We start from the raw sequence: 26,566 nt of genomic DNA on the forward strand, positions 1-26,566 counted from the left end.
ACTGTGAATCAGTTTGAAGTTGTTATAATTGATCATGTTTACCCAGTGATGAAGCATTTCTGCCCTGAGGGGAGTGGTCTCTTCAATGGGTTGACTGAATGGTTCGATCAGAATGCAAATGGTGCGGCTAATATGGTACGGCTTTTGTAGCCCCGCAATTAAACACCTTTAAGAGAGTTTGGACCAATGTGATAGATGGCATTTTCCATCACCAGCATATAATGAGGGGATTGTGTAGAAGAAAGGTGTTTAACCCTTCTAGTAAAATTCCAGGGATTTGAAAAATCAATTCCAAAGTGCATTAAAGGAGATTTGGTGTGACATGACACCTAACTGGGGCAGTATACTGGATTTTCTTCTGCATGTAGTTATTGTACCTTGATTTAACCAAACTACTTTCCACTTCTCCCCAAAAAGTATTGCCTCTTAGTCAGTTTTCTACAGTACACATCAAAGACTGGTATATACACAGTGCAGACTAAAGAAATATAACCCACTTGTTTATAGAAGATTGCTTTCAGTCCAAAGGGCTAAAGTATGTGTGGAACAACAATTTACAAGCAAATCTACGGTAATGTTTACTGGAAGCAATTCTAATCTCCTGCTCAATTAGAAGCATAAAGCCAGTTGATAATGACGGCAAGAGGTGGAAACAACTTCCTAATGAATTCAAACCCCTCAGAGTGACAGTCCCCTTGCATGAATGAATGTAATTACAGCCTGTACATTGGTGGTCTGACACACAGGCACTTTCCAGGATTATTCCCAGGCTCTGAGAGAACACACTGTGAAGAACACCGCGTGATGCATGTATGCAAATACACCTCGCAGCACTTCCAAATATAGTCTCCATCCCGACAAAATATTTGTGATTAGGGTGGGAAGGTGCTGAAAGCAGAAAATAGAAGTTGACGAGCGTGTTCGTGGTGTGGATTTGTGACCACACGTGAACAGAAAAGCAGCAGTTTTTAGTATTTAATCTTTATTTTTTACATTAAGAAGTCACTATAACACTTTATTTTATATCCCTTGAACATCCACACATCCAAATCTGACCTACTTCATGTGACAGCGCCGCACATTAACCGAGCCACAGGAACAGCATTATGTGGAGACGTGTGACTAACGTGCATGCACCAATTGTATGTTCACTCTCTTCCCCCTTGTATTTATACCTTTTTCATCCTTTCCTTCCATCCATCCTTCCCTGTAGTTATTCTGTTTCACAATTTGTCATGCTGCAACGATAGGCTGAGGCAACGGGCACTATGCTGGTGCCTGTGAGCCGAGCCTCTTAGGGGTTGAGATAAAGTTAAGCTGACGTGTGGGTTCAGCTGCGTCACAGCGTCCTTTGAAACAGTCTCAGGGAGAAAAAAAAAAAAAAAAAAGGAAAAAAGGAAGGCAAGGCATGTTCCTCCAGAGGTGGCACCTCCTTACACTCCTCCTGGCATGCAGCTGCTAGCTTTTGCCTTGGGCTGCTTCATCTAACCTCACATAGAAGAGAAGAAATAGCATATCTCCCCCTCCTGAGTGAGACTTACAATGGACACCCGCAAACACCATCCAACCCTGCACTTAAAACGTGCTGATTTGACAAGCCTGACATTTCTGGGAGATGTCCACATTGCTGCTATTAAATCTCCAACAGCGAGTGGACCCAAAGCCACCAAGTTAATTCCTATTTATATAAGAAATACAACAGATTCACAGGTGTGCCAGAGGAAAGCTTCCTTAGGAACACCATTCCAGCTCTCATTCTGGGGAGAAAAAAAAAAAAGACAAATCCATCTCCTTCTCGTCTTTCTTCCCCCCACGCACAGTCTTTTCTTTCCCTTCATGCCCATCCCCCTCTTCAGCGGAGGATTGGAGTGCCCTGGTAAATAATTGAGGCATATTCCCTGTCTGCTACTGTAGCTTCCCCCTAATGCTTATTTATTTACATTTTTTCTTTTGGCATACTTCCAAAGAATATTTGGTTGTCCTGATCTAGCAATAAAAAGTGATGAAAATAAATTGTGCTTTGTTTTCTGATCAATAGCTTCTGGAGCCCACGTATGATCACACACGGATTGCTGGATATAGGATCAGTTTAAAGAAATGTAAATAATGGACTACATAACCATTCAAGTTCCCATCAGTAAATTTCTATTGTTTAATATCTGAAACCTCAAACTATTTCTTTTCCAGCTAAATAGGTTCCTGAAACTGACCAAGTATTTGTTCATGGCAAGACTGGATTATCCAAAGTCAATAGGAAGAGGAAAGCAGCCGGATCAAACAACAAATATAAATAATTCCTGCATAATTTTAAGAATGAGATGTGATTTATTAAAATAAAAGTTCAGAAACATCTTATGACTCATTGAATATATGAAAATGTGCAATCTGATTGGACAGAATTTTAGGAGCTGCAAGGGGAGATAAACTGGCGCCAGCTCAGTGGAGAAGTATCGTGAGGTGTTTGCTGACATCTGCTGCCTCAAAATATGAACTCCGCTGGGTGGACATGACTCATATTAGACACAGGAAATATGTCTAATGACATTTTGATTTAACAACAGCATGGACCTCCCCACCCAAAAAAAGAAAGAACAGAAACCAAAACAGACTCATGGAGGTTCATCTTGAACATATATTTATAAATAGCTGTATATTTTCAATTCTTCCATACAAATCAGAGACATGATCTAACTAAAATCGATTAAAAGAGAAGAAACAGAAAACAATCAGAGAGCTGCGTCACACACGGCCCACTCATTCACATTAGACAGAAGATTTTGACCAAGATTAAAGGCAAAAAGGCTTAAATAGGAAACGCCTGCGATTAAATCCTTCTGTATGAGTAACCATGAGAAAGTAAAAACAAACTTTAATTAAAACCTCTTTTTTAAAAAAGGGAAAAGAAGTCCAGGTGTGACACTTAAGTCAAACATCATTAATCTACAGTGTGTGTACTGTGTTACAGTGGTTATTGTAAGAGCAACAAGGTAAGGGTAATTATTATTTTTTTACCTTGGGCTTTTAATGTGCACACCAGGATGGTTTTAAGCAGCATGACATCTTAACTAAGGCTTCATCTTGTTTGATGTTGAAACATACAGTACGCCTAAACTACAGAATACATTCATGTGTATTAACTGTATGCATTCCTAGAATTTCAAGTCAACATAAATGTGCAATTTAGCATGCAGCAGTGGCACTGGTATGCAAATGCAATTCTTTTACAAAAACAAACAAAAAAAACAGCCCCAGTGATAACAGCTTACAATCATTAACGGCAGCTTTTCTGTAACATGGTGTGCTCTTGAATATTCTTTATGAAAGTCAGCTAACTGCCTGGCCCAGCAGGCTCAAACATCTCTTCGCTCACAACCTCAACTGAGCTTAAGGGCTCAGAGTTAGCATCTGGTACCTTGGGGATTGTTGTGATACTCGGGTTTTCGGTGGTAATTTTGAGGCCAGCCATGTCTTCAGCAGTCTCTCTGATAGGAGAAGTGCTGGCAGTCAGGTCTATACCGAGCTTCTGCTCAGGTTCCTGGATGTCTGGTTCTCCTTGCTTCTCTGGAAATGAAGGTCTTTGGTCAAAAGATGAATAATCTAATAATAAAAAAAAAGAAAGAATAATACAATATTGTTAAGGTTATGGATGGTGAAACCATGGGAAATTGCTCAACTTCCTTGGTCTGTAAGGAGATATTTAACAATAATTAAGATCAAATCTCCTGAGCATCCTTTTATGACTTTTGTACTTCAATAGATTACATAACCAAAGCTCAGACTGCTGCATTTCAGACCGTGACCACTGATGGAAAGGACTGACCTGCACCTACTGTTTAAAATGCTAACTGAGTTCTTGATAACTGATATCACATGGCACATGGAAATCAGTGCATGTAGACCCATAGACATGGTCAATATGCTCAAGTTCAAGCTCTGCATCAGAATGAAGAAGAAAGGTGATTTAAATGACTCTCTGTAAAAGGGAAAATACCCAGTGAGCATCACTTCTCTGGCTGAAAATGCCTTGTTGATGCCAGATGAGAATATTTAAAGTGCTTCATGGTGACAGGAAGGCAACAGCAACTCAAATAACAACTTTTTACAACCATCGTATGCAGAAGAGCATCTGTGAACGTACAACGTGTCAAACTTCGAAGGCCACTCTTGTCAGCTAAGAATGGGAAACTGAACCTACAATTCACACAGGCTCATCAAAACTGTACAATAGAGGTTTTGAAAAATATTGTCTGGTCTGATGAGTTTCCACTTCTGCTGTGACATTCGGCTGGTTGGGTCAGAATCTGGGGCAAACAACATGAAAGCTTGGATCCATTTTGCCTTGTTCATGCTGCTGGTGGTGGTGGTGTTGTGACGGTGGGGGAAATTTCTTGGCACGCTTTGGGCTCGTTAGTATCAGTACAGTACCCCGCCTTCTGATGGCTGCTTCTGAGACAATAACGCGCCATTCCAGTCATCTTAAACTCCCTTCTTGAACATGACAATAAGTTTATTTTACTGAAATGGCCTCCCCAGTCACCAGATCTTAGTCGAATGGACTTCACAACTCTGCAACAACTGTGTGACGCTGTCATCTCAATATGGACCAAAACCTCTGACAAATGTTTCCATCTCCTTGTTGAATCTCTGCCATGAAGAATTAAAAATGTTCTCAAGGTAAAATGGGGTCCAATCCATTACCTAATGAAGTGTTCAGTATAGACCACTTTACCTGCTGTAAAACGTATATCTGTGAAAAAACACTTAACACATTTGGCTGGAGTAGTTTTATTCTGCAGTAAAAGAGACTAATACAAAACCACTGCATTAAATGACTCCTTAACTGAGAGGCGTATCAACAATAGCTGGTTTTAATCGTGCTTATTTTTCTTCTCAATCGGGATGCCATCATAAACACGTAATTGCTCTATTTAGCCACACAATTTAATCACGTATGAAGTACTTACCCAAGCTACTCTGATCACCTGAGTCATCTCCATAATTAGCAAACATGGAGCTGCTGCCTTCCTCGTTAGTGGAAACAGTGGCTGATAAATCTGAAGTCGGTGCATCGAGTATGGTGAAAGCATCTGAAATAAGTACAAAGCAAATGCCCATTATTCCGTGTGAAAATGCATAATGTGTCAAATGGATGAAAATGTCCTGAAGTGATCCTGTTACCTCGGTCTGGTGGCTGCTGAGTGGGTGAGATTAAAGACTGATCTTGCATGCTTTTCTCACTTTGATTCAGTGCTGCTTCGGTAGATGGGCTACATTCATCGGTAGAAGGCACCTAAGGAGAGAAAACTGGAGGTCACAAATACCTCTAGCAAGTTACAGTTAAAGGAGCAGTTTGTGGGATACAGTGGCATCCAGTGGTGAGGTTGCAGATTACAACAAAGTCAATACACCTGGCCTCACCTTCCGCTTCTAAAAATGTAAGTGAATACTAGGTCGTCACCCCCGACTGAAAAAAAACTGAGCTAGTGTAGAAGGTGGATCTCATTTTAAGCCATAAAAAAGATTATTCTTTTTGTACTTCTCAACATGATCCCTTGCTACCAATAGATGCCATTACATCCTGCACAGCTTAATAAATAAGCAAGAATAAGATACAACAACCTTCACCTCAGTGTGCTCGGTTGCAACTACCTCTTCACTGCTGCCAGTGAGCACTGGTTGAAGAACATTTTTATTCTGGGCGTTAGGCTGAACTGGACGAGTTGGAATTCTGTGCAAGTATCCATAGCCGATCCCACAGCCTAAGCTAAAAAATAGGGAAAAAAACCCACGGGTGTTGACATGGCAATATTTATCTACATGCTTTGATTTAAATAAAGATTAAAAAAAAAAAATCAATGCCAACCTTCCCTCGCCTCCCCACGCTCCGTTAGGAGTCACCACTACCTCTCGGCACTGATCCGTCTTAGTGTTGTACACCAAAAGCTTCAAAGGTTTCCCCTCGTTGGCTTCAATCAAAGAAAAGAAATCCTCGGACTGCAGACGTTTCACACAAAAATAAGGTTTTTGTTATTTCTTTTAATAATGTCTGCTAGTTAAAACAATTATTTCTTATTTGGAATAAAAGTCAAAAGACAAGAAATCTTACATCTTGTAACACTTGGTCAGCTCCAACTATGAAGTCATTGTATGCATCCAGGCCTGCGAGAGCGGCGGGAGAATTTGGTTCCACTTCCTAAAAGTTTTTTTAAAAATTCTAAAATCTACCAAAATTATTAACATTTGCAATTTTAAGGCCTTTGAACACAGAATGCAATGATTTTTCAGACTCACTTATTCTTAAGGCAACTGTTCAATTCAAATTTGCAGGATTTATTTTTTTTATAGTTCGGATCAAGCTCGATTTTTCATATTTTTCCACATAGGAATAAACAGATCTGACCAATCAGACCACTACATTTGGCAACAAGTGTGCTCATTGCTCAGCGTATGCACCAGTACTGAATGTGCAATGATATGGAAATAGTAAAAATAATACTATTTTACCTCAGACAGACAGCCAGACACTGCTCCGGCTAAATCAGCTCTCTAAAATTATTTCTGTACGTCCTCAGATGTGGTTGCAATTTTGCCAAAAAGAGAAAGCAGTCGAGATACAGCTTCAACTCCTGGATCAAACCAAGAAATTTTCCCTGCTGCTGTCCTCGCCTGAGAATTGGATGAACCCGGATTCTCACTTTCTTCTTTTTCTTGTTTAGAAACATCAGAATCATCTCATCATTTCTTTCAACTTCATTTTTTCACACAAAGCAAGACTTTTGTTGTGTTTATCTGTTATACGGCAGGTTTGGATCCAAAACAGGCTTTTTTTTTTAGAAAAAATGGCTAAAATCAGAATTTTAGCCATTTTTCCGCATACATTCGGTGTGCAAAGGCCTTTAACCTACAGTAACCAGCAAAGGGTGAAACCTGAGCGAAGACAGGTAGATTTAACTTACCAAGACATGCCACACATTCTCATTGGCTCCTTCAAAGCTGCAGAAGCGGACACTAGCCCCCAGCAAACCCTGACCGCCCCACATGTTACTGGGTGTCACCTCCAGCTCCCTCACACGCTGGGTTTTGGAGTTATACACTTCAAGTTTGACTGCTTTTTCCACATTTGCCTTCAGAAGATCCTTCAGCAGGTCGTTTTCCTTATTCTGGAGAAACAAAAGGAAAAAGGGCTACTCCAGCTGCAACTGTGCAGATGCGTTTTCTTTCATGAAAAAGAACATGAAATGTAATTACTGCCACTCTTCCAAATGAGGTTATTAATAAAGCACTGAAAAACACTGGATTATCTCATAAAGGCAGTACCTCAAAATTATGGAAATCGGTGTTTGCCTGCTGTGTCCTACCTGCCGAGTACTTTGCTTTATATACAGAAAAATGGGTCTTGAAGATGGTTTCAAAACAGACTACAACTTGCTTTTGTCCTATTAAGTTGATTGAGATCTATAAATATGTTATTCAGCTTCATAACGCCTTTTAAAATAAGTTTAGAATTTAAAAATGTTTTAGTTTTTAGCATACTTTCAAATACAATTGAATATATGCCACATTCACAGCTACGTTGCAGGGCTTTTTTGGCATTTTCATTTTGTCCTCAACTCGTCATTTTCAATTACAATTCATACCTGAAATGTCATAAAGATAGAAGAAGTCAATATTTGACACCTAGTTACTCATTTTAACCAGGAGTGTAGTGACACAGGAGTCTACTCACAAGTCGGGCGTTTCCTATAGAGAGAATGAAGTCAAAGAAAGGCTCCAGACCAGCCTTCAGAGCAGGAGAGTCCTCTTGAACCTGAGAATAAAATAAAATTACTTAAATAATTAAAAATATTAATAATAATTTAAAACACAGAACAGAAAACTTGACATTTGGTTTGACTAACAAACAGCACAGTGATATTATCGCCCCCCGTGTGTCAACCTAAGATATTGCAGTGTCCAAAATTTGGGACTTCTCAATGAGACGAGGTACCCGCTTTCTCGCGCGGTTAATATGTTATATGCAACTTTGAAACGTGCCATAACTAAAGAAAGTTTCTATAGTGACTGTTAAACTATTCCATTTCCCAACAAAGGCACGCGGGTTGGAAGTGTGCCAAATGCCACCTCATCTTCAACATCATCATGGGCGGACACCATTCAAGCTGAGCTCACGAGTAACTACAGTTACACGATAACCTGTCAATTACAGTCAGGCTCTGCGTAGATAGATAAAGCAGCAATTATGGTTCAAAGCACAGTTAACAAGTCACTAAGCAAAAAATGTATGAAAAGTGAGCTATAGGGACTAACAAACCGCGTGACGTGTAACCTTGCACTACTTTCTAACGTACCCCGTGGACATGATATCCACAATTAGCTCCTCCGTCCGACAGTAACGAGCTCTGCGGTAGCCCCATTGCCTTCAGCAGTTACGTTTTACTAGTTCTGACTAAATGTCACTAAAGCAGACTTATTTCAGGAGTCATTACTGGTACATACACTCCGCATACAAGCTAGCTAGCCAGCAGCTGACATAGGTTGACAGCAGGCGCTGGAGAGCCAGACAAAGCTTATAAATAATGATGACAGAAAAATCGAGTTTCTTCTTCCCGATTTTCATATCAGCAGCAAACAAGCTGAGTTCGATTAGCCGTCCTTTACAGGGTGTTCTACGCGGTTGCTTAGCAAAACATAACGCCATGCTCATTCATAAAAAAAATGCCACTTCCTGTTAAGTATTTAGATATTTTAGGCAATAAAAAAACAAAACAATAAATTACCGAATATATAAATAAATAAATATTACATAGATTTGACAGTTTGTTGCCTTACTGCGCATGTCTGTGGGAAAAGTAATTAAAGATGACAACATTTATGAAAACGAAATACTATTCTTATTCATATTCCTCTCGCCCCTCGTCTGTCCTTCAAGTTCGGGTCCTGGGAGCTTCAATACACACACGTGTGTGTGTGTGTGTGTGTGTGTGTGTGTGTGTGTGTGTGTGTGAGAGAGAGAGAGAGAGAGAGAGAGAGTATTTTATTTAAGTCTAAAACAAAGAAAAAAACATTTTTACAGTGAACCTCATGAACGATGCAATTAACTTTGTATGGCATCTTTCCTTTGAAGATGGAGAAGCCATTTATATATTTATTCTATCTTTAAATAAAAACATCGTGATGGTCAACATTGTTATCTCACAGCAAGAAGGTCATGTGAGGTTGCATGCTTGTGGGCACTCTGGCTTCATAGTCCAAATACATGTGTGAATGTGTTAGATCCATAGATGTGAATGTGACTGTTAATGGACGTCTGTATCTCTGTGATAGACTGATCCATTTAGGGTGTACTGTGCCTTTTGCTCCATAACAAGTGGGATAGGCTCTAATTCCCCTATGACCGAGAATTAGATAAGCAGAAGAAAAAGAACTCATGTATACACTTTTGTATACGGTAGTTATACTGTACATTTTTTATTATAATGAATACACGTGTGTATTTTTATTGAATTATGATTTAACTTTTCATTGAATATTCTGCTTTTGTCTGTTTTGTGTTGAGTGTACAGTGTACAGACAGAAGGCAGCGGAACATTTTCTTCTTTACCTTGGCCGTCGATCATTTCAGACTTTTATCTGCTGTAATATTTGTCTTGAATGCACACCTTTCACAGATGGTTTGGTCGACTCTGCCATCACTAGACAGCACCTGTTCTTTTCCCACCATGATAAAATAAATTAATTAATTAATTAATTAATAAAGTTCTCTTGTCCTTAAAGTTTTCTGAGTTGAATGAAATGCAAATGTACATAAGTCTGTATTTGTAAGAGTTTCACACAGTGGTGGATTGCCACACAAAGTCTCACACTTCTCAAACTTTCAGCTTTTCATAGCAGTACATTTAATGTGAATTGATCCACATGGACTATTGATACTGGCTGGTAACTTAACATCTGCCCGGTTTCCCAATCTCAAATGGGTATAAAAGCAAACTGCAGCTTGTCATCAGTGCTCCAACATGATGCGGCTTGTGCTTCTTCTGTCCTGTATTGGTAAGCCCACCTGACTTAAATAATTTTCTGTGCCTATATTTTCTGAACGTTAAAACTATATTACCACATCTGTCCATGTGTGTGCTGAAGGGCTGATTTGTGCCAAAGAACCTCTCAACTACAAAGTTGACAATGAGAGGGTGATAGGCGGCAGTAATGCTCAACCAAACACATGGAAATGGCAGGTAAATCCTCTGAACACTAATGATATTTTTATTTTTCTATCTTTTGATGCAAATAGGTTTTGTACTGTAGTTTTAAAATACTAGATTTAGAAAAAAAACTCCATCTCCACCATATTTTCATATATCTTTAATATTTCACAGGTTTCTGTGCAGTATGATCAATTCTATGATGGCTCATTCTACCACATGTGCGGAGGATCTGTTGTTGATAGCTTCCACATCATGACTGCAGCTCACTGCATCCTCAGGTTTGGGCTCTGACCATGATTATTCTTAATGACACCATTTCCTTTGTGCATTTTGTAATATTTTAAAGTCGATCTTGGTGTCTCCTGGGCTGAACAAAAGAGTGTAAGTAAGCACTGTACTTATGTTTTTTCCATGTCCTTCTCAGCCCAGATGCTAGTCAGTACCGTGTAGTGGTGGGTGAGTATGACCTGTATAAGTTAGAAGGCAGTGAGCAGTTCATCCATGTGGAAAAAATTACAGTGGCTGGAATGGTGATCTTCGTTATGGGTAAGTGGCAGCATGTCAGATCACCTCTCTCAATTAAGCCTCATTTAAATATGAAATGTTAATCTCAGCAAACAAGCAACTATTAAAATTATACAACTCTATCTTTGGTTATTTTTTCTTAGAAATGACATTGCTCTCTTGAGACTCGCTGGTCCCATCTATGACAGTGGTTACGTGGCTATAGCTAATCTCCCCTACCCGGACCAGACACTGCCTCATGGCTTCACCTGTTACATCACCGGCTGGGGATTAGTAGACTGTGAGTACACCTGGGTGCTAAATGTACACATATACACACCCTATATGTGGATGTAATAAAAAGGTTCCTGCATTCTTTCTCCACTGAATCAGATGGAGGTAGCCCTGCCATCCTACAGGTGGCTCCCATCAATGTGGTGGAGCACTCGGTCTGCTCCCAGCCCGAGTGGTGGGGCAGCATTGCTCTAGAAACCATGGTGTGTGCCGGAGGGGATGGGATCATAGCAGGCTGCCAGGTAGAGGAGGTTTCGCCTCATGCTGCAACTATCATATTGTTAACAACAATACTGTGTTAAGACATTCTCACAGTCATTGCACGCTATGTTCTTATTGTTATCTGTCCCAGGGCGACTCTGGAGGTCCTCTGAACTGCTTTACTGATGGAGCCTGGAGAGTCCACGGTGTTGTCAGTTACGGCCCATCTGGTATGTGCAACCAAGTGTTCAAACCCACGGTCTTCACCAGAGTCTCTTCCTTTGAAGACTGGATGTTTTCAGTGAGTCTCTTGATGCCTCTGTGCTTTTGTTTGGCGACTATAATCTTATAAAGCGTGACTCATTATTTTATCTATTTATTTTTTCAGGTTATGGGTCTTGCTTAAATGGCACCGCATTCCTTACAATTCTCAAATGCAACCTGCAAAATAAAATTGATGTGCATCTCATTCATGTTCTGCGCAGCAGATATTTGCCTGTAGTTCTTGAATTTGCCAAAGGGTGGCAAAACCACCTCATGTTCTGACCAAACGACGTCCTGCTTTTCTCTCAGAATCAGATCCTTTTAATGGCATTCCGGTACTTTCCCACAATTTCAGAAACACATTTTCTACTGAATGCATTTGCTGTTGGTGTACTCCTTTTGCGACCAGTCCATACATGTGCCACAGTTTTTGTTTGAATACCAACACAGCGGCTACGGTTGTGACCTCCTGAACCACAGTTTTAGTTGATGGAAAATTTCTAAGGATGTTTCAAACTGAGAACCTCTTTTTAAAAAAAACAGGCTTAAGTAGCAGTGAATTACAAGGACAACTGGAATATTCTTGCATGGTGTACCTGAACACCCTGTCCCAACAAGCAGAAAACCTTTTTTTCCCTCTCTTTTTAATTGTGGCCAAATGCTATATGTAGTCATAGGCTCAACATTTCCTTCTTGTCTGGAATTTCTGGCCATATGTTTGTGGTAGTAGTCAGGAGACTTCTGCATGACATCATATAAAGTGTTTTTCTCCACACCATGGAGACCAAAAACCACAGATACATTCCAGTGGTTTACATTAGAACCTAACAGGAATGTTGTTTCAATAGATTTAAGGAGAAATGTCAATTTTCTTTAATACAGTAGAAGAAAATGGTCTTAATGGTTTCCCAAATAGAAGCTAAACTAATATAAAAAAAAAGTTTAGTAAGCAATTAGATCCCTCTGAATTTTTCATTCAGTTCAAGTTTATTCATTTGGCAACATAACAAGGCCTCAAGGTTCTTTTTACTCTAACGTAAAGACCCGAAAACCCCAATTGTCATATGATTCTCTATGAACAAGCACTACATGACGCCAGGAAGGAAAAACTCCCTTTTAAGAGGACAAAAATCTCCAGCACAACCAGGCTCAGGGAAGAGCAGCTGTATTGGGAAAGAGGAAGACAGGAAAAAACACAAACTATGGGAGAGAGATGACACAATGTAAAGGCATGCAGCCGTGGCATATAAGCACCTGTGGGAAGTCCCCCAGCAGTTTGAGCTTGCTTCAGCATAACCAAGGGATACTTCAGGATCACAGTCCTTTCAGATTTAGCTTTAAGTCTAATCTTAAAAGTAAAGATGGCGTCTGTCCCCTGAACTTTCGCACAGAAGCATTTTACTAAACGTTACGGTCGTCCCAGGGTTTACACATTTGTGTAAAACACCAAATACGTCCTGTTTGACAGATCTAGTAACAAATTGTCAATTGTAATGTAATCGTTGTTCTTTTCTAATGAACAACTAGATTAACTTGGATCCTGTGTTTTTATTGTAATGAGTGGTAAAAACTGCAGTATGGAGAGCACAATTAGTTTTTTTCCTTTGCTAGAGGTTTCACCACCACTGGTGTAAAGTAGCAGTGTACTGTAGATTACCTGAGCTACACATAATTTGAAAGTACATTAGTGTGCTTATTTTACTTTTGCTACTTTTAGCTTCACATGTTTAATGCAAACCCTGACCCCAGGAAGGGTTTGTGTCTCTGGCTGGAATTGAACCAGAAACCCTTTGCTTGGCAAACAGATGTGCAAACCGCTACACTTCTTGCAATTATTTGCTGGTCTAGAAAGGGTTAAACCAATTATAACACATATTTTTGGCTTATTCGCTAAAATATATTATTAATATATCAAGTATACCCCCTCCCACCAAAGAAAGCTAGAAATAATACCCCTAGGAGTTTTTGTCCATGCTTTTTCCCCCAACAATGCAAAAAGTTTACTTTTCAGCATTTTACAAAGACAAAAAACAGTCAAAGATTTAGAAAACATTTTTTTTATTATTATTATTATTATTATTATTTGGAGGGACAGGCTGTCAAAATGGCGTAGATGAAAGACACTGTTTCTGAACAGCAGGTTAATGTGTGAGTATGTAAAAAAAAAATAAAAAAAATTAAAGCAGCTTTGTTTGCTCTGCAGGACCATTCAAGCAGAAATATGTACAACACAAAAGGCAAAAAAAGTAAGACAATTTCTTTGAAAACAATATAAATTGTACTGTAATACATTACATTGAACACTCACTGTTGCCATTTCTTCATGAGATTTGATGTTTTATACAAGAGAATCAAATGCCTGCTTGCAAAAAAAAAAAATGAGTGCCCTCTTCATGGCATAAGAACATATATTGGATGGACTTCAAAGTAATCAAAAAAGGCAAAAAAGCGAATAATACAGTTCCAAAATGTGCACTCGGCACTTTTTCAAAGTATACAATTAATCAGAACAAGTTTTAACAAACAGGACCTGCATGCATAATTTCTAAAGGGTCCAGAAAGGCTGTTGAAACAGCTGTAGAAAGGGTGAGATATGTACATTGACTCTCTAGTGTCCCTCGGCTCTTCACACAGGTGACAGCACAATCACCTTTGAAAGGTCTCGTTCAATAATTAATGAGGCAACTCTTCAATTTTCAGGGTTTGCGCGTGCGATAAAAATTGTATAATATATGCAGTTTTTATGCACAAAAACCCTTTACATGTGTAAGTCATAACATATCGTAAGCCAAGTCACAGACTTCCAAAGAAATTCAGAGTACAATCAAATTGATCTTCGCAATTTACTTAGTTTTAGTGGCATGTCTCTAAGATATCGAACCATAAGGCTGCCTATGAAAAATACTTCAGAATGCTGGAGAGCAATAACCTTCATAAGTATACATTTCTCTATAATTCATATATTACAAAGGTCGACCCAGATTGAAAATTACTCGCTTTTGCTTAATAAAATATTCAATTTGTCAGTGATTAGAATTCTTTTGTCATTCTACATAAATTAGTTAGAAAATATTAGTGTAATTTTCTATGTTTACATTATAGGCAGCAATACAACAGAACCATAATTTAGTTTCAGTGATTAGGGAGATTCCACAGTTTTCAGTTAAGCTTAAATGGAAGCGCTGTGCACACTCTATTAGCATGCATGGCTCCCCCCGATAAGCAGGCACATCCAGTAAACTTTACAACACCCCATTTTATTGCCAGGCGTCTTAAATTAAATAACTAGTGAAATAATGACATAATAAGTTATCCAAAAAAAAGAAAAAAAAAAAAGAAAATAGTTAAACTGTAAAAGAGAATAGATATTAAATACTTGCTGATGGACTTGTGATCCCATTTCCCATAACAATGCCTAAATGTGATATGGACAAGGAAAACAAAACAAAAAAAAAACAAAAAAAAAACAGGAAGGAAGATTGCACTTTCAGGTGAAATATCAAACCACAGTGCTGCTTGAGTGAAAGTAGGCTTCATCAGAAATAAATAAAAGGAATTCATAAAAGGAAATAATTTAAAACAAAAGTAAAAAGACAATACAGCTACAGCTTTTAAATGGCATGAGCATTATATCTAGTTACCCTGCTCATAAATATGAAACTCCGTCATGTTAGCGTTTAACTGTTGAATCGATCCCGTTCGACCAAAACAATGCCTATTCATACATAACTATTTTTTTTCACAGATAAAGTGCTGATCAAGGAGATTTTAGAGGGATTTTATTTGTACCATAAAAGACCCTTGGGAGAGATCTTGAGGAGAAAGAGTCCACTAGCTTTAGGATTTAACACGAGGAGGACCCCTTCTACTCAAGTCGTCCGGGTGTTAGCCTAAAATCTAGGGCGCGAACAGGTTACCATTTGACTCTGGTTTTCATATGAAGGCCATCACAGCAAAGGTACATTGCCTCCAAAAGCTAGAAAAAAAATCCCTGAGGTGCACATTCAGCTGTGTTGAGATTCCCAACCTGGCCCCAGAGGGTTCATTCCCATTTAGCGTATGGTTGGTGATCTTGGTTTGGTTAAACAAGCTTTCTTAGGAATTGAGAGCCACCACATCTTTTTTATTATTATTTTTAATATGCCTGATCAAATTGATATACGTTTAGTATCTCTTTCAACACTAGCTGCCGTCTCACACAGCAATCATTCCAAACTGCTTTGCTTACAATTTTGAAGGCAAGTCTGGAATTTTGAACGTTTATTAGGCGAGAGGGAAAAAAAAAAAAAAAAAAAAAAATCAAACGCAATCACAGCTTCCTCCAACACTTTGACATCTTATGTGCATTTTCAAACCTGCGTTTTTCTTGCACTGTCCACAAATTTTTCGCCTTGCGTGGGTCAAACTTTCACAGACTCCATCACAGACAATTTCATGGCTTCCTCCAACAGCTGATTGTCTGTAAAAGTGGCGGGGGGTTCTGGGACGGACTCTGAAAGGCCAATCAGCGACTCCAGGAGGCAGGTCCCTGGGTCACTGGCTGCAGGGAAACTGGGATAACTAGGCAACTGAAACTGAAAAAAGTTGTCCATGTGCTCGTACTCCTTGAGGGAGTTGTAGAGGGAGGTGGGCCCCAAACAGGGGAAGCCATCGAAAAACTCCAGGTCTGACTCAGACGAGAGGCTCAGCTCCATGTCGTAGCTAGCTGAGCGATCGACTGTGGGAGAGGGCGTGTGTGGAACACTACAGCTATGGAAGAGAGCGTTTCCCTGGTTGGCATTCTCATCCAAAAGTTCTGAAATGGCTGTTGCTCGATTGTCTGTTTGATCGTCCGAAGAGTCCAGCAGTGCAGCGTCTATATTGTCATTCTCATCTGCAAAGTCCACCATACTAAAGCTACTAAACGCCTCCGTAGATGGCTGCTGTTGCTCTTGCTGCTGCTCTGGGCAACAAGTGTCTTTGTCGCTCTTATCGCCGCTGTCCTTGCTACTTCTCGAACAGTTTTCTGTGTCACTGAAACACAGTATGCGGCTCAGGCCTTTCTCATCAACATCCAGCTGGGCGCTGGGCTCACACGGACCTTCGCCTGCCTCCGAGTCCTCACTCTGAGAGTCCGACAAGTCTGTCATATCGCTGCTGCAGCTGTTCTCCCCAGCTGCTGTCATCTCTGAGCTGAAGGGGAAGGAGGGCACTGCTGGTAAGGGGGTGGCACCGGTTGTGTTCTCCTCATCCTCTTCTGTGCTGGACTGCTCCTCCAGCCTCTTCTCCAGCTCCAGCTTCATTATAGTGTGGATATAATGCGTCTGTACCCTGGTGGAGTTGAACTCAATGCGGCCCTCCATGTTTCCGCATCCATCCTTGGTACATCCGCATGGAAAAGAGGAGTGGTCCATCTGCAAGAAGTAAAGAAAAGTTCTTAAATCATGCAACAGAAACTCCTAAGTTGCTGTGTCTTGCCCGGGTGCTCTTGATAGCATGAAATTGTTGGGGCTCTTACCTGACATTTGATGCCAGCCAGGCTGCAGCTGCAAGTCTCAGGTTCGCAGAACCCCTGACAGTCGCAACCACAGTTCTCCCTGGAGAGCCTCAGCTCGTGCAGCTGCCTCTTTTCCTCCTTGTCGATCTTCTTCACACCAGCCGCTTTGAGCAGCGCATAGCGGCGCTTGGACGTGTAAGGCTGGAGAAAAGAGCCCTCGTCGACGTTGGCTCCACTGATGTCAATATCCTGCTCTGGGATGTCATCCACTGTAAGTTTTTCGGCCTCCTCGCTCTCCTGGGTTCCATTTTTTGTCAGCTGAACACAACAAAAGGAACAAAGTTTATTTGTCATGTTGAACAGGCACAGTTTCATAGATCCCTTAACCACTGCATTTCTTTTATGGTGCACACCTTCAGTTTGAGAGCTTCCAGTTTCTCTTCCCTGAGTCTGTTGAGGAGTTTTTCCCGACGCAGGAGCCGCTGCTCCACGGCAAACTCTGCGAGCGAATATGTGCGGAGTGCACTGTGGCGTTGCATCATGCCCAGAGTGCATCCTCCTCGGCTGGGAACACTGGTGAAGCCCTGGCACCGAGGGAAGAAGAACACCGTCACCTGGTCAAACGTCACATTGCCCCGCCGCGCTCGTTTGGATTTCTTAAGGATGGACGTTGCTATGGATGGAAAAAAAAAAAAAAAAAAAGAGGCAGGATTAGAATACATGATGCACAAGTAAGAGAGGATGCTCTAAAGAGGGGGGATTCTTACTTTCGTGCCACTAGATGGCATAATTCCCCAGCACTTGTACTTGAGAGGTGTATAAATGCTGCTGAACAGACTGTAAAAGGACACCCCTCTGATTCATTGCTCCCGCCTTATCATGTACCCAATTAAAAGACACTGCTAACAGGACTCTAACACGCTTACATCCTGTAAAGTGAAACCTACACTAACCCAAGAATCCATTTAGCTTTGTAACTTGCCCTACTGTGCGACAAAAAAAACAAAAAAACAAAACAAAACACCCAACCCAGGAATTTCCCTTTGTTGGCCAGGAAAGTGGAGGAAACAGAGCCGCCAGGATCACAAAAGTGGGGAGTAAATGCTTGAGGCTTCCAGATGGGGGTGAAGGGTGGAAGTGTAGCCCTAAGGGCAAGAATAAAACCTGCCCACCCGGGTCTCGCTGCTAGCTGACAATCCCCACAAATGGCCCAGTAACTGAAACGGGTCAAAGGTTCTCTCGCTGTTAAAAAGTGCTCACGATCTTTCTATACCCAGACAAATACAATAAAACCATATGGGAGCCAAAGTAGAACCATATGTGGGAAAAAAGCCCAATTATTCAAGTTTTATTATATATTCCACTTCCTCCACCCAGGAATATTCAACAAAACTTTAGAGACTCTTTTAGAGACAAGCAACTTTTTCCCTTCTGCCTGAGTCACCAGAACTTTTCGAATCTACAAGCCACATGTGTCGGACATTACAATTATTATTTGGTGGGGAGATCCTTGTAGACTTCTAGTTTGCCCTGAACTGGCCTTAAAAGACACAGAAAGCTGGTGTGATACCTGAAGCTTGGAAAAGTAACCTTTTACCTTAATAGAGGTAAGCGGCACACAATAGTTCTACTATGTGGTCTGATCTGCTGCTTGGGGTAATACACATAAAAATAAACTACCAAGGTACAGCTTCACATCCATCATCTTCTCTGCTGTGTCTAGCAGTCACTTCACAATTTCTGTGTAAACACTGGATTATAATGATCCAGCCAATCTGCTCCTTCAGATGTGTCTGCACGCCTTTTTTTCTTGATTGTCCTACCCCCCCCCCTTTTTTTTTTTTTGTATCCCTTCACCCACTCACTTTCAGCACCTGTGCTGGGTGCACGCCCGGGCTTCAGACAAGGCTCTGTGTGTTCCCAGCCTTGGCAACCTGCCATGCTTCTCTTCCTGGCTGCCTGCCCCACCATCCTGGAAACCTCACAACTGTTTGCCCTTCTCCCGTACACTGCAATCCCTTTCCAAGCCGGTCCGTCCCCTAAAGCTCAGCAGACGCACCCAGGTCGAGACACAAAACGGCCCAAGGCCGCGCGACCCACATCATGCAAGAAAAGGTGAGGCTGTGCCTGCATGCGGGGCTTTGAGAAGAAGGTGGCGACACAGCCAAGGTGAGCAGCCAGTGCATAATGTGATTAGCCATTTTGCAGCTTTAGGGCATGAAATCAAAAGAGGTATTCATTGCAGAAGTCTGAAATCATTTCTGTGAAGTGTTTCATGGCCTGCCAGCTGGCTAAATTCCTTAACCTCTCCCCCATTTATCTAAGTTTGTTATCAGAGTCTCAGCGGATGTTAAAGGCAAGAGAATGCATTATAAAAACATGTGCCATCAGCTCTTTCTGTGATTTATTATCGCTGGAGAGAGATACTCACTGTTGAAATTTGTTGCCGGGGAGCTGGGGTTGCTGGGGGTGGAATCCAGGGTGTCCGAGAAGCAGCTCTCCGCCTCCGAGTCCCAGCCTGAGCAGGCAGAGGAAAGGGAAGAGGGCGACGGTGAGGAGTAGCATGGGTCCTCATCCACCTCCTCAAACTTCCTCTTGAGAAGCCCACTCATGGCGTTAGCGCAAAAGATCTGCAGCAAGGAGGAGAGAAGGAGACGAATTAGCAAATTACTAACAGTTATTTTAACAAATCATCACCGGATCTTTATTTTATTAACCCAATAAATTATCAACTGTACATTGTCAGGCTTTTATTTAAACAAAATCAATGGTACAAGTGAGTCATGTATGCATACCAGTCTCCTGCTACTCTCAGTTGAGAACAATGGCACAGGAAGCAATCAATCAGTTCCATTTGCCTAAGTCAACAATTAGCGAACCCTTCACCCTCTTCTAAATCTCATCGGCTCAGCAAACGCATAAATTAAGAGAGACGACCAAACAGAGGTGACCTGACATTTTATTTTCTAATCAGTCACTTTAAGCAGCCCTTGCAATCAAATATGCAGTCCGAAGGAAAGCAAGGGCAATTTGCCACTGGTCATAAGTAACGTGTCCACATAGAAGTCATTGAATACATGCGCAGCTACGCATAGGCAGAATGTTTTGTTGTCCACATATCCAGAGCTGAGTAAAAGATAGAAAAGTAAAAAAATAATGCTTTCAGTGGGAGGGAGTGCTGTCTGCCCTCTAATCTTTAAAAATATTGCCTAATATCACCTTTCCAAGTATAAGATTTGTCGATGTGTTTAATGTTTATTTTTGTCGGGCAGCAACACTTTCAAAGCTCGACTAAATCCCCGTCTTTTTCCAGGCAAAATTTCAAAAAGAGCAACCGCTGACATGACAAATGAGCAGATTTGATGAAAAGCAAGGTTGCTGCTTTTGTGTTTTATGGTTAAGGGATACAAATGTGTCTCGTGACCTTAGCAAACACCAAACAATCTAATCTTCCCAACTTTTGAGAAGTTGGGAAGATTAGCAGGCGATGCTTGCTGCTAGACGGCACAGTTTATCATCACTGCAAGGACGAGCCCCTGCTATCTTAACCAGGGAGGGAGGGAGGGAGAGGGTGGAGGGAGGGAGGAAGGAAGTGAAGGGAGAGGTAGGACACAACCGTGCCGTGCTCCAGCACAGACACTCCCTCAGATGATGATGTGGAATGGGAAAAGGAGGCTTTTCCTCGTTTCACCGTCAAACTGCTTACAAATCTTTCAACATTGCAGCTGAATCACTTTGATTTTCGTCATTTTTTAAAACATACTCTTACTAAACACAGTACTGCACACACGTAAAACACCCAAACATCCTTCCAACAGCTTAAAATGTGACCATTGCTCTTTAGCACACAGCCAATTTGTCAGAAATGCTCCAGTGACTTTATAGGAACTTTGAATCCATCTGCGATCTGCATGTCTTGCTTGTCTCATCGGGATGTCATTACTCAAAGAACAGAAGAAAAAGAAGAAGATCTGGAAGCTGGTGTACAAGGAAAAGAGCCATTTTCTGCATGCAACAGAGAGCAGTTATGAAAAAAAAAAAATCCTTATGACAAGGACAAAGGCAAAGTCAAGGGCAAGAGGCTGACACCTTCGTATAGGCAGTGGGTGCATCTTTGCAGATGTACAGGGAGGGGGTTATTGTTATTGCTGCGGTCAGATATTGTTGTCCCCAGTGCACGCTTGATGAATGAATCACCTTGCAATAGGTCAAGCCAACTCACACTGTCGCTGCAACAAACAAAAAAGCTCCCTTCCACACTGTAGCCTTCACATTACACAGACAATAAGAGTGGAGGAAAAAAAAAAAAAAAAGGAGGGGGGCACTGAATCCCCCCCATCCTATCCTTCAGCTTACTCGTGCAAAAAAAATAATCTCAAAATGCCTTGTACACGTATAACTAATATTATGACATGATGATGGGATTTGTCTTGAAACCATTTAGAAACACCTGGGTGCCGCATCTGTTGCTTTGTGTGTTCCCTTATCAGACAACATGTGTGTTCTGAAAAACACCACAAAGCTCACGTCTCTGTGCACGCAGAGCACGCGAGGGTTCACCTTACAATTCTGCCACCATTCCCAGCTCCAGTTCCCAGAAAAAAAAAAAACCCCAGAAAAAAAACAAAGCTGTGAAGCATCCTCCAGGGAGTGCATAGCGCCAGCTAAGCAAAGTCTTTTTAATTAAAAGCTGCAGTGAGGCAGAAGGGGGGGGGGGGGGGGGGGGGGGGTGCGGGAGAGGGAGAGAGAGAGAAAGAGAGAGAGGTGGTGGTGGGGGGGCAGTGGTGTCAGAACTGGGTCATTGTCTCTTGACTGCAGTCTACCTGACACATTGATTTGTTAATCCTGTTCAACGGGCAGAAACAATGGCGAGAGGTTAATCCTGGCAAGGGGACGGCTTGTAGTCAATCTGGAGCTTCTCAGCCTGCTCAGCCGCTGCACCCACTGAACAAGGCCAAGAGAGCACAGACAGCGGATGGAACAAGGGACCCGGGGTGAAAAAAGAAAAAAAAAAGAAAAGAAGAAAGGAAAAAAAAAAAAGAAAAGACATTGCGTAGTGACTCATTTGCAAAAGGGTGGGACAAAGATAAAAAGAGAGGAATTCGGCGCTGGCTCGTCAAGAAAGCGGTGCCTGTGGATGTCTGCTCTAAATGGAGAATGGATGTGATCGGACAGCCGAGCCAGAGAAGGAGCGCCTCATGTTTTCAGCGTGCGCTAAATTATGCATCACTGTCATTCCATCAACCGCACACAGGCAGGCAGATAAAGGACGCATCCACCGAGGTGCTCCCCAGCCAGTTGTCACAGACTTGGAAAGATAAATCTCTGGCGAGGAGATTTGTCACCAGAAGCACTACACAGCTCAAGTCAGATGCATAACTATGTCAGTTGAATAAGATTATCTTGATACATCCAGCTACGGGGCTGTTTGTACGACTTTAGAATTTCAGTTCATTTTGATTTTAAATCTGCAGACAGCCCCTCAAACCCTTTTATAAAAGAGTATTCAATTATTTGAGAAGGATGTAAAAGAGTTTGAATTACTTTTAAAAGGCAAAATGCCACGGTAAATCTTATCAAACTAACTTATCGGAAAGCTTTAGTTTAATCAGAATCACAAAAAAAGAACCAAATCATAAAAGCTTTCTTATACACATCTTTGGTTTTGCACAGATATCAACTTTCACCCTGTTTGAACTGCTCCCGTCTGCCCCTCAGCCATCAGGACAAGTCACAGTTGACTTTGCCCCCTCGCACCGCCTGTCCAGCCCTTTTGCAGCTGATAACCGTGTGGGTGGGAGCGACAAGTTGCACTAATCTTAGCCAGCCGGGAGCATTTACATGGCACACTGACAGCCTTGTGCAGTGTCTGAATGACTGACTGAGTGCTCATAAAATGTGATAATGATAAGCTTGGGAGCCTTCCCGTGTGTGTAGAACCGTGGCTGGGCAGGACAGCCCCTGCAGGCTTTCAAGGTACTGCACCTCTCACTTCCAGTTCTGACACCGAGAGGACGGGAGATAATTGATCAAAGCTGTCAAGGTGACGGATGGGCTGGATTCCAGCTCCTGCACAGCTGGGGGAAACACTGGCTCATTTCTTATGAAGTCAGCTGTTAGTCAGAAGCGCTCCACCTGCTGGAACAATGCAGGGAGCGCTCCCGCTTTCTCCTCTATAAGCCTGTTGTTCTCACCGAAGCCGCAAAGCTTGCTGTGACTGTGCCACAGAAACATTCTGTTCCTCTGCCTTGACCCGTGCACAGCGCGATTCCAAAAAGGAGAGGTAGTGGGAAGAAGGAGGGAGGACTGTACAAAACAAATAAATAATGTCATGTTTCCAAGCCACAGGAATTCCATTCTGGCAGCACTGCTCCCGCAGTAATAGTGGAAGAAGAACACAGGCTCTATCTAACCCAGATGTGTTTTCTACTGCTAACCACTGGAAAGTCCTACTCCCACTAGACACTTGAGCCAGCCACCTTTCCTAGCCACACCTGACAGGGTATTAGCTTGCACGTGGACTTCACACGCCCCAGGCTGCCATTAATCTGTTATGCAGAGCAAACCTAAATGTCCAGGTGATGCTTGCAGAGGACTATTTACCCACTGTTTGGGTTGCTTTACTCCTGCTTTAAAGGGAAGGCTAAAACTGTTTTTTCCACTCTTTACCTCGAATGGCATTCACTGTGCAGACAAAATGACATGCAGCTTTGATTTTTCTGTAACACGCTTGCAAATAACAGAAACTGTGCCAAGTGCACAGCAGCAAACTTTGAGAAAACCTCTTTAGAATAGCAGTCCACAAGCAGAAAACACACAGCTTTTGGGTGTGTGTTTGGGTGGAGGGAGGGGGAGTGGCTTCGGGTTCAGGGGTCATGCTCCAGTCTGGGACACTTGCTGTATGGAATGCTGAGAGAGGACAAAGCAGATGGGAGCTCTCGGCTGCTGTGTTGGAGGCTGTCAGCAGGCTCCGTGTTACCCCCTCCACACACACACACACACACACCACTCCACCCTCGTCTCCAGGCACAAAAGCGTGGGGCCATCCTGCGTGACCAAAATGAAGCAGGCACAGAGAACCTTGTCTGAACCCAGCATGCGGCTGCTGCCTCTCCCAGCTGGGGAGACAGATACTAAAAGTGTGCATGAGCTTCCTGAGGTTGTGAAACATGCACTGCAGTGCACAGGAAGTGGCCATCCAGATTATCTGTGCTGTGTCTGACAGCTGCAGGCACCACAAGGCAAACTGAATGCAGGATCACACGATGGAGATGAGGCAGTTAGGATGTGGGGATGTTATTCGCTGTGCTGCGAATTCCTTCAAATCATTTGAGAGGATTTGGGAGTGCATTGGCAGTTTTAATAAGGAGGCAGCAAACAGGTCAATTGTTATTTTAAAGAGGGACGTGGGTGCAAAATGTGTGCTATAAATGGAAAATGATGTTAAATAAGCAGAGACAATGACTTATTTAACACATCTGAAACCTCCTTGGACATTAAATGCACAGCACCGAGTGCTGTATTCCTTCTCAGTAAACAAAGGATCATTCAGCTCTCTGTAGCCTAATTCCAAAAAACATGATTCCAAAAATGATCCGGGTGAGGTCGCGCTAGAGACGATTAAATCGACTCAGGCGCTTTATCGAAAACAGACACTGTCCAGAGATTAAATAAATAAATAAAAGCCCCAGAGGGCAGTGTTATACCTGGAAAAAATAATAACATTAATAAATCAAGACCTTTGGATGAGAATAACAATAAAAATAAACCACATTGACATCATTTTCTCTTTATAGTACTTAAATGAATTAGAAACTTCAGTCATTTACGCATTTTAAAAGAAAGAAGAGAAAGGTCCACATGCCGTGATGGAAAACTGATCAAACAATGAAGGAGCTCCGCATTCCTTGTCCACACCTGGCTCAAAGACTGAACTGTTACCTGCATGTGGCAAATCGCTAAAATCCCCCCCAAAATTAAAAACCTATAATTATATCGGGTCGAATAGGCACGTCGTACGAGTCCAGCCGGCTCTCTCCCCCAGCTGACCCGATCATGCCTCATGATTAATGCTAATTCTAATGACAGCAGCCCTGTCAGCTGTGTGCTCAGATGTAGTGCCTTCAGGAGTCGCTCTAGTTACAAGAGGCGCACCAGCGCCGCCGAGGTGAACAAGAACAACTCCGCACGGGCTGAATACACAAAGCCGACCTCATCAACAGTTCAGATCACCTAAATGAATCCGCAGCCGAAAACCCACAGCGGTGGGAAGCACGGCTTTCCCGGCGTGAGCCGTGAAGTTTGTAAAACGCTGATTAATCAGCGATCGATCTAAAAACAAATAAATCAATCAATCACCAAGTGAATGAAGCGGGTCGTTGAATCTCGCGTTTAAAAAGAAAATCAGTTAAATGACTTTAATTCTTTCCAGTTACCGTGAATACCAGCACCCGTGTGCTGCCACCAGAAAACAATTCATTAAAACTCAACTTTAACTAGCGGGGGCCACCACAGCCGCGTCCATTTCCAATAAAGCGTCAGGCAAAGTGTTCAAAAAGAAATCAAGCGAATAAAACCCTACCAGAGATGACACGCATAGACACAAACCGCACAGGGCATTTAAACGACTCCTGACACACGAGAATAAACAGTCAAACTATCTGGCTTCCCCCCTGCTTCCCTCCGCTGAGGTTGAACGCGTAAATTACGGTGTTCAATAACCCAGCAGCGAAACTCCCGATTCTGTTTGTACTCACCACCAGTTCAAGTATCCGATCACCATCAGTCACCGAATAGTCACGCTGGGTAAAACAGCCGACGGGTGTTAACGGTGGAAGTAATCCAAATGGCACGAATAAACGTAGCGCTTATCCCCCGCGTACACACAGCCTTTTTTTTTTTTTATTCTCTCCTATTGTCTGTGCCTCTCTGCCGCACGGGGTCCGTACCAGCTGAAGCGCTTCCCTTGTCTGTAGCAGACTGCCGAGAAGCGCAGGCTTTTTCGTCAGTGGAAAACTCCCTCCTGGCGTCTAGTCTGACGCAGGCGGTGACACAAGGAGGCTGCCCACGCCGCTTCCTGCCCGTCCTTCTGTGTTTGGTTTGAGCCCTTACTACCTGCGTGAGAAAACTCAATTGGTCACTAATAATAATAATAATGATAATAATAATAATAGCCTGGGAGTAGTAGTAATAGATTGATGAAATAAACACAATAAAATACGTTTTTCTTCTTCTTTTTTATCACCCTTTTTAAATACATACTCACTATTATACACTCTAAAGGCAGTTATAGGAATCCCCAGGTTCCTCTCTATATTAGCAGCTGATGAGCAGTCACAAACTGTGTGATCACCAGGCAGATAAAAGTCCTGCTATTGTAACGTGGGTGGTGCCTAAATGTTGTATACGCTGTGGCTTATTTCCAGTTAAAGGAAAACACTGAGTAAGCTGCATGAAATTCTGACTCAGTTTCTTTTTACATGGAACGCAAAAGTGAAGTAGGCTTTAGAGGAAACGCCACCTCTTATCATAACCAAGCAATCACAACTACTGTCCTGGAATGATTTCTCTTCTTTCTTTCTTTTTTCTTTTCTTTTTTAAATTACATGGTGAAAACAGTTTAGTT

General features: G+C 42.0%; 2 protein-coding genes and 1 pseudogene across 6 annotated transcripts; 1 reads left to right on the forward strand and 2 right to left on the reverse strand.

Annotated features, from left to right (window-relative positions):
- Positions 1-2,612: 2,612 nt before the first annotated feature.
- Positions 2,613-8,628, reverse strand: LOC146701899 (Golgi reassembly-stacking protein 1-like). Of its 4 annotated transcripts, none has more exons than XM_085468304.1 (9): positions 8,349-8,628; positions 7,727-7,807; positions 6,957-7,160; positions 6,107-6,193; positions 5,864-5,994; positions 5,620-5,764; positions 5,179-5,290; positions 4,965-5,087; positions 2,613-3,561 (listed from the first exon to the last, which is right to left on the reverse strand). In XM_085468304.1, exons 1-9 carry the CDS (start codon positions 8,412-8,414, stop codon positions 3,329-3,331), a joined length of 1,182 nt encoding a protein of 393 aa, XP_085324430.1. In that variant the 5' UTR covers positions 8,415-8,628; the 3' UTR covers positions 2,613-3,328. The 4 variants fall into 4 exon arrangements, with proteins under 4 accessions (XP_085324430.1, XP_085324429.1, XP_085324428.1 ...); XM_085468303.1 differs by having other exon boundaries at positions 2,613-3,597; positions 5,650-5,764; positions 8,349-8,626; XM_085468302.1 differs by having other exon boundaries at positions 2,613-3,597; positions 5,626-5,764; positions 8,349-8,626.
- A 1,343-nt stretch (positions 8,629-9,971) lies between these two features.
- On the forward strand, positions 9,972-11,670 carry LOC146701900 (chymotrypsin-like elastase family member 2A; annotated as a pseudogene). The gene is made up of 8 exons (XR_014922253.1): positions 9,972-10,047; positions 10,138-10,232; positions 10,374-10,480; positions 10,627-10,748; positions 10,871-11,007; positions 11,100-11,242; positions 11,353-11,502; positions 11,590-11,670. The product of XR_014922253.1 is annotated as a chymotrypsin-like elastase family member 2A (transcript).
- A 2,119-nt stretch (positions 11,671-13,789) lies between these two features.
- csrnp1b (cysteine-serine-rich nuclear protein 1b) lies at positions 13,790-26,284 on the reverse strand. The gene is made up of 6 exons (XM_085468306.1): positions 26,207-26,284; positions 25,698-26,055; positions 19,373-19,571; positions 17,355-17,614; positions 16,963-17,259; positions 13,790-16,858 (listed from the first exon to the last, which is right to left on the reverse strand). The coding sequence occupies exons 3-6, from the start codon at positions 19,551-19,553 to the stop codon at positions 15,866-15,868; spliced, it is 1,731 nt and encodes a 576-aa protein (XP_085324432.1). The 5' UTR covers positions 19,554-19,571; positions 25,698-26,055; positions 26,207-26,284; the 3' UTR covers positions 13,790-15,865.
- Positions 26,285-26,566: the final 282 nt, after the last annotated feature.

The sequence above is a fragment of the Copadichromis virginalis genome, linkage group LG9 (genome assembly GCF_057382275.1).
Source record: "Copadichromis virginalis isolate Kocher_CV1m ecotype Utaka linkage group LG9, C_Virginalis_male_GT1.1, whole genome shotgun sequence".
Taxonomy (NCBI): Eukaryota; Metazoa; Chordata; class Actinopteri; order Cichliformes; family Cichlidae; genus Copadichromis; species Copadichromis virginalis.